This window comes from Eubalaena glacialis, chromosome 9 (assembly GCF_028564815.1).
Source record: "Eubalaena glacialis isolate mEubGla1 chromosome 9, mEubGla1.1.hap2.+ XY, whole genome shotgun sequence".
Taxonomy (NCBI): Eukaryota; Metazoa; Chordata; class Mammalia; order Artiodactyla; family Balaenidae; genus Eubalaena; species Eubalaena glacialis.
The window spans coordinates 98,804,143-98,818,060 of record NC_083724.1 but is presented as its reverse complement, the minus strand read 5'-3'; the positions used below and the strand labels follow the sequence as shown (position 1 = coordinate 98,818,060).

General features: G+C 48.5%; 1 protein-coding gene across 4 annotated transcripts in view; it reads right to left on the bottom strand.

Moving 5' to 3' along the window:
- The window catches only part of FGD3 (FYVE, RhoGEF and PH domain containing 3), a 45,158-nt gene that overhangs the window by 13,887 nt on the left and 17,353 nt on the right, over window positions 1-13,918 (bottom strand). For all 4 annotated transcript variants that reach the window (XM_061199338.1, XM_061199335.1, XM_061199337.1 and 1 more), the window contains 8 exons: window positions 10,601-10,690; window positions 9,756-9,892; window positions 7,999-8,155; window positions 6,654-6,792; window positions 6,005-6,063; window positions 3,100-3,246; window positions 2,663-2,755; window positions 1,378-1,457 (listed from right to left, as the gene is read on the bottom strand). In XM_061199338.1, coding sequence (XP_061055321.1) covers window positions 1,378-1,457; window positions 2,663-2,755; window positions 3,100-3,246; window positions 6,005-6,063; window positions 6,654-6,792; window positions 7,999-8,155; window positions 9,756-9,892; window positions 10,601-10,690 — 902 coding nt within the window. The remainder of the gene's footprint in view (window positions 1-1,377; window positions 1,458-2,662; window positions 2,756-3,099; window positions 3,247-6,004; window positions 6,064-6,653; window positions 6,793-7,998; window positions 8,156-9,755; window positions 9,893-10,600; window positions 10,691-13,918) is intronic.

The window sequence follows — 13,918 nt, the reverse complement described above, 5'->3', positions numbered from 1 at the left end:
GCCAAAAGAGTATTTTATTCATTTAGTCTTGGATACTGACTGTAAACCACCTGATTCCTCTCAGCCCTGCAGTACATGCCTGCGCTGCTCACTGCCTGGAAGTGCAACTCAAGGCTTGGGAGAGTGGTCCCAAAGGCTCTGGAACGCTGTGGCCAGTATCACCAGGTGCAGTCAGGTGAGGTTAAGTGTGGCCTTGTGGGTGCAGGTGGGGTCAGGTGTGGCCAGATGAAGTCAGATGTGGCTAGATGTGGTAAGCTTGGTATGCAGAGCCCTCTGCAAGGGATGTAAATCAACACTTCCCTGGGCCACAATGGGTCATTGCAAAGATCTCACATCATTGGCGGAAGTGAGAGATGGGCTCTCCCAAGCCCTGCCACAAGTCACGCACCATCTTACAGGGTAGTGTGACAATAGCCACCAAAATTTAAAGTGGACATGCTACCCTTTGGCCAGCAATTTTACTTCAGGAATCTACCAGATGGACGTAACGACACATATGTACAAAACTTGGTTCATGGACACTGCTTGCAGCACCATTTGCAACAGCAAGACCCCAGAGGACCTAGGTGCCCGTCAGTGGGAACCAGCCAATGATCATATTGGAAAATCATGCTGCTTTAGAAAATGGTGCTCATATATGGGATGATTTCTGATAAATTAAATGAAAAAAGCAAGATGCAGAACAGACTAGATAGAAAATGGTCATCTGTGATTTAAAAAATAGATACAGGGCTTCCCTGGTGGTGCAGGGGTTAACAATCTGCCTGCCAATGCAGGAGACAAGGATTCGAGGCCTGGTCCGGGAAGATCCCACATGCCATGGAGCAACTAGGCCCGTGCGCCACAACTACTGAGCCTGCGTTCTAGAGCCTGCGAGCCACAACTACTGAGCCCGCGTGCCACAACTACTGAAGCCCAGGCACCCTAGAGCCCGTGCTCTGCAACAAGAGAAGCCACCACAATGAAAAGCCTGCGCACCACAATGAAGAGTAGCCCCTGCTCGCTGCAACTAGAGAAAGCCCAGAGCAGCAACAAAGACCCAATGCAGCCAAAAATAAATAAATAAATAAATAAATTTATTAAAAAAATAAATAAACAAAATAAAAAATAGATACATATGTATGGGGACAGAAATTCCGGAAGGATACTTCAGAGATGGTTAAGAATGTCTCCTGGAGGTGGGGAACAGGGGGTGGGCAGAGGCTTAATTTTCATTGACTTCCCCTTAGTACTGTTACATTTTAAACCACAAATAAGTGAGTAAAATGAATAAAAACACATCGAAAGTTTATCCAGTTTAGAAAAGGAAGCCATCTGCTAAAATTTCAGGTCAAACACATTCACACAGCAGCAGACACCAAGGCAGCTGAAACCTACCGAGTTTGTAGCTCCAGGGACCTTTTCTTTCCAGTTATGATGAATGTGTGGGCTGCATTTGACTTGACGACATCCTGCACCTGAAGGCATACAACAAAGGACAAAACAAAAACAGTAGGTCACTTTTAGCAGGTCCTGAACTGTGGACTCACACTCTCAGACTTGGAGGTCTTTCCCTGAGAAGGGGGGCGCAGAGGTGACCCAGTGAGTCTGCAGGGAAGTGCTCGGCTTAGGGTCATGGTTGCTGTGGGCCACTCCATGAGTCAGTCCGTGGTGGAGGGTGGACCACCGACCTGCTCAGGCAGGGCTAGGACCACTCATCCACTGTTCTTGGAACTGTGCCGGCCAAATCTGCCTGCTCTCAGGGCTTCCCAGGAAGTCAGCCCCAGTGCCTTTCCCCACAAAGGTACCCACAGGCACTCCCGACACAGGGATGGGAATCTTAGGAGAAGAGCCAGGAGGATCTCCACTACTCTGCCGGGGTTTCTGAGGCCCCATGGGCAGGTACCTTGGATCTGCAGGTGTCTGCAACAGGGAGCCTTCCCTCATCCCCTTGACACCGCACTCCCACAGCCCTTAGCTGGATGTGGCCCACAGGCTGGCCACTGTCAGAGGGAATTTTTTGTATCACTAATGCAACCCTTCACTTTTTAGAGTAACTAAATACTTTGATTTAGCCAGTATTTTTGGAGTGCCCGTTAATTCAAAGCACTCCCCCACAGGAGAGGGGGACTGACTCCAGCTCCAGCAGCCCCACAGCACGAGACATCGATGGACTCAAGGAATAGGGACAGCAGGGACAACAGGTCATCTGGACCTTGGGTACAAGTGCCTGCAGAACCTCATCTGGGCTCCAAATTGGTGCAGGAGTGGAGAGAGCATGGGACCAAGGACCAGGGAACAGGCAGGATGGGCACCCCATCTGCATTCACCCCAAGTTTCCCTTAGAGTCTGTAAATGGGGTCCTTAGGGCTGACTTCACAGGGGACGGGAGACGACCCAGGTCCTGGCATTGTCCTTCATCCTGCCAACATGAAGCCAGCAGCGCACTGGCAGGTAGGCCAAGTGGAGGGACAGGGGATCCTGCCCATTCAGCCCAGGATGCTAGGCCAAGGCGCCCTCAGAGATGTTCCCCCACGCCTGGGTCAGGATAGAAGCAAGGCCCAGAGAAGCAGGCAGGCAACCAGTTGCACAGCAGTGAGTGCTTTGGTGGCTAAAGCGCTGTGTCCCTACATCTGCTCTGTGCTTTCCCAGGGGAACAGATTGGTGGGAGGGGCTCACCCACCTGGAGGCCAGAAATGTCCATCTTCTCCCGGACACTGAACTTCTGGCCCATGAGCCGCAGTTTGGGCACACAGTAAAGGATCATGCTGTTGAACTGCGATAATGACGGGCAGGTATGGGGTGAGGGGCGGTTGACTCCACAGAGGAACACCCAAGGGAGGAGGTGGGGCGTGGCTCTGGCAGGAGTGGGCAGGGCTAGGCGGGGCTGGGCTGAATGTGGGCGTGGTGAGGGCACGCTGGGGGTTGGACTCGGGGAGTGGCTTAGCGGTGGGGCATGGCTCTGCAGCAGGTAGGGCCTGGGTCGGGTGAGGGTGTGGCTGAGTGGCTGGGTCGGCCCGGGCTCTGCACCTGGGCTGGGTGTGGCGTGGCAGGGGCGTGGTTCTGCAGCTGGGCTGGGCAGGACTGGGCAGGGCTGGGTGTGACCCGATGGGGGCTCACCAGGAAGAGGTGGCGGTCCTGGGTCGTGCCATTCTTGGCTGATAGCTTCTGGATGTGGCCCTCCTTGATCAGCTCGTTCGCAGGGTTGACGATGTCCTCCTCCCCACCCAGTCTCTCGTACACCTCCAAGAGCTTGTGCATTTTCTCCTGAGAGAGACACGGGGCTCAGGCAGCTGCACAACCACAGGGATTGGAGGCCTGCCAGGGCTGGGGACCCAGAGATGTGTGGAACCCTGCCCTGCAAGTGTGGTCCAGAACCAAGATGGGACCACGATCCTGCTGACAATGGTGGGAGGGAAAACACAGGCCTTGAAGAAGAGAGGTTCACCTTGCAGAGAGTAATAAATAATAACAACAGCTAGCACCATTGCTATGTGCCACACCCTGTTCTAAACACAATGTGGGTATTAATTAATTTAATTCTAGCACCGGCCTTAAGAGGCAGATGCCATTACTATCCTCAATCTATAGACAGAGAAACTGAGGCACAGAGAAATCAAGTGAGTTGCTGGAGATGTTTCAGCTAGAGAACTGGGACTGGCTCTCTTAGCCTCCACAGTGAAGGGCATTGGGTCAGAGGAGATACGTTGGGCAGCTGCAGCTTTTGCCCTGGACAGTCATCCCCTCTTGTGGTAGCCTTACCTGGTTTTCTGCTCCACCCTCAGATGGCCCAGGGCCATGATGAGACCAGACCTCTGCCTATCCGCAGGTCATCTCCCTCTGTTCTCGAGACTGGTTGTGTGGTCATATGGCCAACCAGCACCCTTGTGGTGTGAGGGGAGAGGATAGGCAGCTCATTGCTCCAGCTCTGGGCCAAGAGGCCATAGGCCCTGACCAGGGGCTTGAGCCAGGAATGAAGGAGTGAACTCAGCAAAAGGCAGAGCTGAGCCTACAGGAACCTTAACCCAGCAACAAGGAGCATGGATCCACCATGCTAGAGCAGCCACTGCCCTTGAACCTGACCAATCTTAGCCTGTACTCCCTGGAAGCAGGCTGGTTTGGTAGCTCTTCTGCCTCTGGTATGGAAACAGGTGGTAGTTGTGGGCATGGGAGCAGGAGGGGGAGCCAGCATGGAGAGTGAGGAAGAGCAGGCAAGGCAGGACCAAAGGGCCTTGTGTGTACTGGGGGCTGGGTGTGCAGTGGGCATGTAGGAGAGCTTATGTGTGTACCTGTGAGGCAGTGGCAGGCCAGGAGGGTTCTGGACAGGGAGTGACAAAATAAGCAACCCATAGAAAGCTCTGAGTAGAGAAGTACGGATCAGAGACCAGGGAGACTGGAGGTGGGGAGGCTGGGGTGGTGGTCCAGGTTGAGGGGATTAGGGATGGACAGGTAGAAGCATGAAGAGGGTCCCATGAGCACACATTGATAAGCCTTCCCCTACACCTGACCAGAGCCCCCTGCCGGTCACAGAGGCCTCACCAGACTTGGAGCGAGTGGACATGCTATTGTGGGACAGGAGTCCACCCCATGCCCCTCAGAGATGTAGGCCCATGGGGGCTCCCCCAAAGGTCCATGGGCTCTGTGTGAGCTCATGACCACGGAGTTCCATGAAGCAGCTCTTTCTCCTCCATTAGATTTAGTCTTGGGGAGGAAAAAAAGGGGAAATTAGATAAAAAGGATCTAGAGTGAAATGTCACCTGTTTAGGTTGCCATGGGTGCCCCACTGTGGGCCTGACCTCAGGCCCATCTGGTCTGGGGGCTCCAGACCCAGTCCCGGGGACAGGCAGGTAATGAGGACACAGGACGTGGACCACACATAGCAAGAGCTGCCCCAAAACAGGCGGCCTGTCTCTCATTTCTCCCTTTTGAGAGATATGGGGTCAAAGAAATATTTCACTTTCTTTTTCCTCTCAAAAAACAACAGTGTCCTTGTGAAAGTAAATAGGTCTCAGGACTGAGGCAACCAGGGCTGGGTAGGGACTGTGGCGGCCTGGAGAGCCGGCCCACTTAGGGGGCACCTCGCCTCGTCCCAGGTTGCAGTGTGGGCCTGGGGTTTTCAGAGTTTTCCAGTAAAGCCAGGAATTTGGATTCTCCTGTGAAATGACCTGATCTCTAATTCTGGGCAAGGATTTAGAAATTCTTACACCATGTCCAGGCAGTGTGCAGGCCAAACAAGGGCCTGTGAAGACAGGGCCCACTGGGTCAAAAGGCATTGGTATGGGCTAGGAGGCCTCCCCATCGGCAGAGCCTATTACTCGGGGGCGTTAGATCAACAAGAGGACACCCTCTCCTCCACCTTCAGGCTGTATTTGGAGGTGGGGCCTTTGGTAGGTGATTAAGTTTAGATGAGGTCATGGTCATGGGGTGGGGGAGGGGTGGGGCATGATGAGATTAGAGCTCTATTAAGAGAGACACCAGAGAGCTTGCTCTCTCTTTTTGCCATGTGAGGACACAGCGAGAAGGTGGCTGTCTACAAGCCAGGAACCAAATCCGCCAGCACCGTGGTCTTGGACTTCCAGCCTCCGGAACGGTGAGAGTAAATGTCTGCTGTTTAAGCTGTCCAGTCTACAGTACTTTGTTAGAACAGCCCCAGCTGACAGACCTTCAGTGAGTGAATGAACAAACAAATGAATGATGCTAACACCAAGAGCTAACATTAAATTATGCCAGGTCCTGTTCTGAGCACTTTATGTAGAGTGATTTAATCCCCACAACAGCCCAATGAGACAGATTCTGTCAGTGACCTCATTTTACAGATGGAGAAACTGAGGCATGGAGCGCTATATAACTTACCAGCAATCACCAAGCTACTAAGGGACAGGCCTGTCTGGCTCTCAGTGGAGCCTCTGTGTTCCTGGGGGACAGGTGGGTGAGTATGCATGCTGACAGTGCCTGGCCCACCCTGTGCCCTCCCTGCCCCAAACTAATGGTCCCTTGGGCATCTTCCAGGGTCGCCCACACTCACCGTTTTCCGAATGGCAGCGTTGGAGTGGTTGGCAGCTGTGGAGATGAGCTCCAAGGATCCTGCAGGAAGAAGACAGGGTCAAGCTGCAGGGCGCCTGGTGACTCCACCCAGGTAGTCGCCCCACGAGGCTTAGTGTCAGGTTCTGCCCTGCTCCTGCCCTTTCCCACGGCTGTACCAGGCTGCTCATGAGACCTGGCCCTGGGTGTGGGGGTGCAACCCTGCAGACGCATCCCATTTGCTGGGGGTTCGCCAGGGCTGGCATGCCACTCCCCTGTGCATACCTTGCCCCATGCTGCCCGCCAGCTGCTGCCCATGCACCAGGAGCAGCCTTGCCAGCCCCATAAGGTCCTCCGTGGGGCCTAAGCTCTGCCAACACTTAGCAGCCCCCTCCACAGAACCATCATCCACCCCTCACACTACAGTGGGGGCAGGGGCGGTTTTCCCTTACACTCAGACTCTCGGTCACCTCCTTGTTTAGGGGTCACTTGGAGCTCTCTCCGTCTCTCTGTCTCTATCTGTCTCTCTGTCTCTATCTCTTTGTCTCTCTCTTTCTGTCTCTGACTCTCTGTCTCTCTCAATGTGGGTTTTCAGCAGGGGCCCCAGCTCCCACTGCCCAGGAGCTCCTCAGCCTGTGGCCGGCTTGGCTCACTCTCTGCATCCTTCCAGTCTGGGGCATCCTCTGGGAGCCTCTTCAGATAGTCCTTGAGCAGCAGCTCATAGCGGGGGACCCTCTGCACGGGCTCCAGCATATGGTGCTGCAGCGTCAGGTTTCCGCACATCTCCTGCTTCTGTGGGGGAGATAGAGGCAGTGTGGGGCACTCATGGACACACGTGTGGATCCCCCAGGAGGCTGCCTGGAGTACTGTACCCAACTGACTGCAGACCACATCTTACAGCAGAGGAAACTGAGGCTTGGAGAGGTTGAACGATGGAGTAAGGAGCTGGACCCAAGGCAGGGCTGCTCTAGACCTAGCGCTGGCCTTTTTATACACATCCTCATTGGAGACTATCTGTGGGGACAGCTGGGAGGGCCCAGACATAAGTGAGGGGGTGAGCGTGCAAGGAGTGCAGGCAAAAGGGGAGAAGGAAACACTCTGATAGTATCAGAGCTATCCTCTCTGGGGAGGGACAGGGATGCTGAGAGATGCAGGGGGATCTAGGACGCTACGCTGAGAAATCATGGGTGACCTGATTACAGTGGGATCTGGGGAAAACCCAGAAAGTTATCAAGGGGCCACCCCAAATCCGAGCCTGGCCTCCAAACCCTCAGCACAGAGGGACTCTGTGTCCATTAACCTTTCAGGGTACAGTGAGGAATGTAGGTGCACGTATGCATGTGTGAACACATGTGTATGTACACATATGCACGTGCCTATGTATTACGTGTGTGCATGTATGCATGTATGTGCATGTGGCACATACTTAAAATATTTTTTAAAGAATTACTTTATTTAAAATTGGTGAATGTGGTTAATTAAAACCCCAAAATTTTGTATGGAAAACAAAATCATACATAAAGTTAAAAAATAAAACATCAATGGAGAAAAATAATTTGCAACACATTTGACAGTTAACAGCTGACATTCTTAACATATAAAAACCTCATGAATCAATAAGAAAAAGACCAACATGGCAGTAGACAACAGCAGCCAGAGGTGTGAACAGGCTGTTTGCAGAAAAAGAGAAAGAAAAGATCAATGCAACATTTTCCTAAGTGCTTCCACTAGCCATTGAGGGATGCTGTGGAGGGAGACCAGCATGTTTGGATCCAGGTCCTATTGAATAATAGTTTGTGATGACACAGATTGCACAAACTTTTTGAGCCATGATTTCCTCACACATGAAATGAGAATGATGATTTGTCTCTGGGAGTTATTTTAAGGATCAAAACATCAATAGAGCATCTGGACACATCCCACAATTTTACTTATTTTCTCCATGTTGAAACACAAACCCAGCACTGTGCCCGTGAAGCAGAGGTGGGACTGCCCTACCTGGATGCCTTGGACAATGTCCTTAAATACCGGTGAGCGCTGGGTCCAGGTGCTCACCAGCTCCACGGCCCGGTCAAAGTTCTTGACATATTCACCATACATCTTGAGGAATGGGGCCAGCTTCTGCAGGATGTCTCCAAGCCGGGGGTTTGTGTCCCTTTGTGGGGGAGTGAGATCGTCAGACAAACAGCTCCAGTGAAGGGCCAGCGTGGGCCAGGGACTTCACCAGGGAGCTATGGGACAATGGCCTGACTCCCAGCTCTGTGTGATGGTGGGCAAACTGGTCACCTTCCCTAAGCCTTACTTTCCTCCCCTGTATCACATGGGATGGAAAATAGTGTGTTACCTAGAGGATCATGTAAAGTACTTCAACCGTGCAGTCATAGAACGATTGCTCAAAACCAGGAGTTGCTAGTAATAATGGAATCGCTTTAATGATGAGCCACAGTTATCAAAAAGAATCAAGAAAACCCCATTATACTTCTTCTGTATGAGCAAAGATTAGGAACAATGGGGCAATCTAACTCTGGCAATGTCATGGGAAAGCAGCACTGTGTAATAATGAATGGTTTGGACAGGGATTTGGAAATAAATTTCAAGGAGCAGAAAATATATTAATAACCTTTGACCTTAGAACTGTGGGGGATTTATCCTAAAGAAATAATCAAAAAGAAGAAAAAAAGGCATATGCATAAAGTCATCCTCTGCAGCATTACTAGGAACGTGCACTCAAAGGCCCACCACCTGTGAAGACGGATGGACAAGCTGCTGGACTCTCGCACCATTATTATACAAGGAGTGTCTGTGTGCTGACAGTCTCTCCAGGGCCTTGAGGAGAAAACTCATATCTAGCAGGTGTGCACTGCATCAGCCAGAAAGCCAGTCTAGCCCTGAGCTTTAACCTCATGGCCTTGGACACAGTATAACCTGCTCTGCAGGTGGAGCATGTCTTTCTAAACATTTACAAATTGCCCTGGACCCTCGCTGAGCCTTGCAGGTGCAGGGACAACCCCCAGTCAAGCCCCCTGGCCTCTGTGTTCTCCCTGGCCTGGCTGCAGCTTGGAGAATGGCCTCTTCCCCTCTTACCACAGGAGAACCACACACTGGCTCAAGCCAGGCCAGTGAAGAGGGGAGACAGCAGAGACCCCAAAGCAAAGCTGCAGCAGCACCCAGAACAGAGGGGGAAGCACATAATGTGGAGAATGGCAAGCTGGGGGCCATGCCTGTAATGTTTTATTATCATTTCTTACAGCTGGGCAGTCCCTCTGCTACAAATGAATGGAAGCGGCAGAGGGACAGATGGACAGCCCTTTGGGGACACTGCTGAGGAAGAAAAACATCTCATTTTTTAAAGCAGAGGTGCAATATACACTAGGAGGGAAAATAAACCAATAAGCACTGTCTATTCACTGGTGTTTGCAGATGGCAAACCTCATTTAAATTCCACAAAGCCCTGAGCAGGTATTAAAGCCCCTTTAGTTTGCAGATGAAGAAGCTAAGACACTGAGAGAGCTTGGGGTCAGGGTTGGCCCAGGACCCTACAGAAAGAGAGCCCAGGGCACTATGAGACAGGCTCCCTAGGTGCCTCCTGGCTTTTGGGCATGCAAACCCCAGATTTAGAGGCTGCTTGGCAGAGAGTATTCAACAAAACCACTGCAATAGTGTCACAATGACCCTCAACCACTAAGGGCATTGGAGCCAAACTCCCTGGGAGATGCCAGCCCCTACACTTCCCGGGCACCATGAGCTGCACTTACCACTCATTCATGATCCGTGTCTGCAGCTCAGGCAGGAGGAACTGCCCGTGGAAGCAATAGATGGAGGAGATGTTAGAGAAGATGCCTGTGGTGACTTCCGAAGGGATCCCTGCTTCCATCAGTTGGGTGCAGAAAACCTGGGCACAGAAAAGCCCATGCAGTGGTCACTGAGTGTGGGTCACTGCAGATGGTTACGATCATGCTTCTGCTGCAGGTTTGGGAGCTCAAGAGAGGCTGCCATTGCCTTATGTTTTCTTAGTGAACCTTCCACTTCATCAAACTGGCTCAAAGAACCTTATGGTCTTAAAGCAAGCTTACTTATGGCTAAGAATTGGGGGTGAGGCAGGGACAGTCCCCTCTAGATAGGAACAGGCCATCTTTCTTCCATCTGCCTTTCAAGGGAAATGGATGGTCCTGATTTCCTTTCTTTGCTTTGTGAGCTACAAACAGAAGAAGCACCTGTCAAAACCCAGTTTCTGTTGGAGTTTTACTTCCTGTGCTCATAAACCCCACGTTGCCAGGTGGACAGGGAGAGCGCCACCCACTGTCCCAACTATTTATGCAGAAAGATGTCCAGAGGCCATTTACATGCTCAGATAATTTAACTGCCAAGAAGAAAAAAACCCCAAGGTGACTGGATGAGACCGTTGCCCCAGAGCCACAGGTTCTGAAAGCAAAAACTAAGACTTTCTGGAGGAGACTTATATTTGTCCAAGTTTTAGTATTCATGTCAGTCATACTCCAACAGCAAGCCCTAGCCAATGCTAAGATAGAAAGTTTGCCTCTGAAACTGCCCGCTGAAACTCTGGAAGTGGACAAAGGCAGGCCCAAGCCAGGAGGGCTACCTGGTCTAGCAGGTGCAGACGCTTCACGTAGGTCTCCTCAGTGTGCAGCAGCTCCTGGGCAATGTGGAGCAGCTTCTGGGGCTCAGAGCACTGTGAAGAGAAGAGCCATATCTCACCTGGGGAAGATGAGTTTTGGGGAGGCAGCATATGACAAAGGCTACCCGCTGTATGCCAGGGATGACCAGGGGCCCCAAAAGGCCAGAGGAGGCTGCTGGGACTGGGATGTGGGGCTCAGTTCTCACAGATGGAATTTCCAGTGAGGTTTCTGGGGAAGACATAATAGTTTCTACCAACCCCCCCAAACCTTCTGCAGCCCAGAGAGAACTCTATCTTCCCGGGGCTTTAACTACAGAGGAGCTGCAATAGCCACATCAAAATATATTGTGGAGTGACATCAGCAAGGTGGCAGATTAGAAAGCTACAGGCCCTCCCAACAGGCACATGAAAAGATGCTCCACATTGCTAATTATTAGAGAAATGCAAATCAAAACTATAATGAGGTACTACCTCACACTGGTCAGAATGGCCATCGTTAGAAAGTCTACAAATAAGAAATGCTAGAGAGGGTGTGGAGAAAAGGGAAACCTTCTACACTGGGAATGTAAATTGGTGCAGCCACTATGGAGGTTCCTCAAAAAACTAAAAATAGAGTTGCTATATGATTTTGCAATCCCACTCCTGGGCATATGTTCAGACAAAACTATAATTCAAAAAGATACATGCACCCCAATGTTCATTGCAGCACTATTTACAATAGCCAAGACATGGAAACAACCTAAATGTCCATCAAAAGATTAATGGATAAAGAAGAGGCGGTACATATATACAATGGAATATTAGCCATTAAAAAGAATGAAATAATGCCATTTGTAGCAACATGGGCTAGAGATTATCACATTAAGTGAAGTAAGCCAGACAGAGAAAGACCATATGATATCACTTATATGTAGAATCTAAAATATGACACAAATGAACTTATCTATGAAACAGAAACAGGCTCACAGACATAGAGAACAGACTTGTGGTTGCCAAAGTGGGGGAAGGGATGAATTGGGAGTTTGGGATTAGCAAATGCAAACTACTATATATAGAATGGATAAACAACAAGGTCCTAGTGTATAGCACAGGGAACTATATTCAATATCTTGTGATAAACCATAATGGAAAAGAATATTAAAAATATATATATATATAACTGAATCACTTTGCTGTGCAGTAGAAATTAACACAGCATTGTAAATAAACTATACTTCAAGAAAATATATTTTAAAAAAAAAAGAAAGTTATAGGTCCTCCTTCCCCCACACATGAGTTAACAGTATACAAATAAGAATACCTCTGTGAAAACTCTGGAGACCAGCTGAGAAGCTACAGCTTCCAAGGCATTGTAAAACTAAGAAGAGATTTTATCAAATAGAGAATGAAAATTGGCATGTTTGGAACACCCTTTTGTGTTCCTCCTTCATGCTGCATAGCACAGCACAACTGGGAAGAACCACCCCCACACTAGGGCTCCTCCCTCAGGATGGAAACAAAGGAGTGAACTGTGCATCCAAAGTTTTTGCTCATCTGGAAGCTGCCTGAGGGACTGGTTTCTGTCTTGCCTGATTTGGAATGCTGTCATGACCAGTGCCAGAGTTTGAAAACAGAGGCAAGCAGCATGTTAGAGCTGATGTTCTGCAAGCAGATGCCAGGGGAGCAAGAGATCAGAAAAAGTTTAATAGGTCTTAGAAATTTCCAGCCTGATTGGCTAAGGTTTTCCCTGCACAAAGCCAGCATGCAAAGACTGGAGAGATGGTTGTTTTTCAGATGCCCAAATTCCAGCAAAAAATTACAAAGAAACAGGGAAACATGGTGTGATTAAAGGAACAAAATAAAATTCCAGAAACCAAACCTAAAGAAACTATGAGCTGCCTGTAAAAAATATTAAATACCTGTCATATAGATGCTCAATGAACTAAAAAAGAACACAGATAACTAAGTGAAATCAGGAAAGTGATGTATGAACAAAATGAGAATATCAATAAAGAGATACAAACTATTAAAAGAGCCAGACAGAAACTCTAGAACTGAAAATTGCAATAACTAGACTGAAACGTTCAAGCTAGGTCATTTGAAATCATAAATCAGAGAAACAAAAAGAAAAAACAATGAAGAAAGCAAAGAGAGCCTAAGAAACTTATGGGATACTACCCAAGGGACCAATATATGCATTTTGGGAGTCAAGTACAGCGTACTTGAAGAATTAGTGGCTGAAAATGTCCCAAATATGAGGAAAGAAATGGACATATGAATTCAAGAAGCTTACAGAACCCCAAATAGGATAAATCCAAAGAACCACACTGGGACACATTATAATAAAAAAAAAAGAGGGGTGGGAGGAGTGGGATGATATATTTGAAGTGCTGAAAGAAAAAAAAAAAACTGTCAACCAAGAATATGTATCCAGCAAAGCCATCTTTCAAAAATGAAGAAGATGATACAAAAACCAGACAGACATATCACAAAAAAAGAAAATTACAGGCCAATATCACTGACGAACATACACGCAAAAATCCTCAACTAAATACTAGCAAACCAAATCTAACAACACATTAAAAAGATCATACACCATGATCAAGTGGGATTTATCCCACGGATGCAAGTATTCTTCAATATACACAAATCAATTAATGTGACACACATATTAACAAATTGAAAAATAAAAACCATATGATCACCTCAATAGATGCAGAAAAAGCTTTTGACAAAATTCAACATCCATTTATGATAAAAACTCTCCAGAAAGTGGGCATAGAGGGAACCTACCTCAACATAATAAAGGTCATATATGACAAATGCACAGCAAACATTATTCTTAATGGTGAAAAACTGAAAGCATTTCCTCTAAAATCAGGAACAAGACAAGGGTGCCCACCCTCGCCACCATTATTCAACATAGTTTTGAAAGTCCTAGCCACAGCAATCAGAGAAGAAAAAGAAATAAAAGGAATCCAAATTGGTAAAGAAGAAGTAAAACTGTCACTGTTTGCATATGACATGGTACTATACATAGAAAATCTTAAAGATACCACCAGAAAATTACTAGACCTAATCAATGAATTTGATAAAGTTGCAGAATACAAAATTAATGCACAGAAATCTCTTGCATTCCTATACACTAACAATGAAAGATCAGAAAGAGAAACTAAGGAAACAATCCCTTTTACCATTGCAACAAAAAGAATAAAATACCTAGGAAAAAACCTACCGAAGGAGGCAAAAGACCTGTACATAGAAGACGATAAGATACTGGTGAAAGAAATCAAAGATGACACA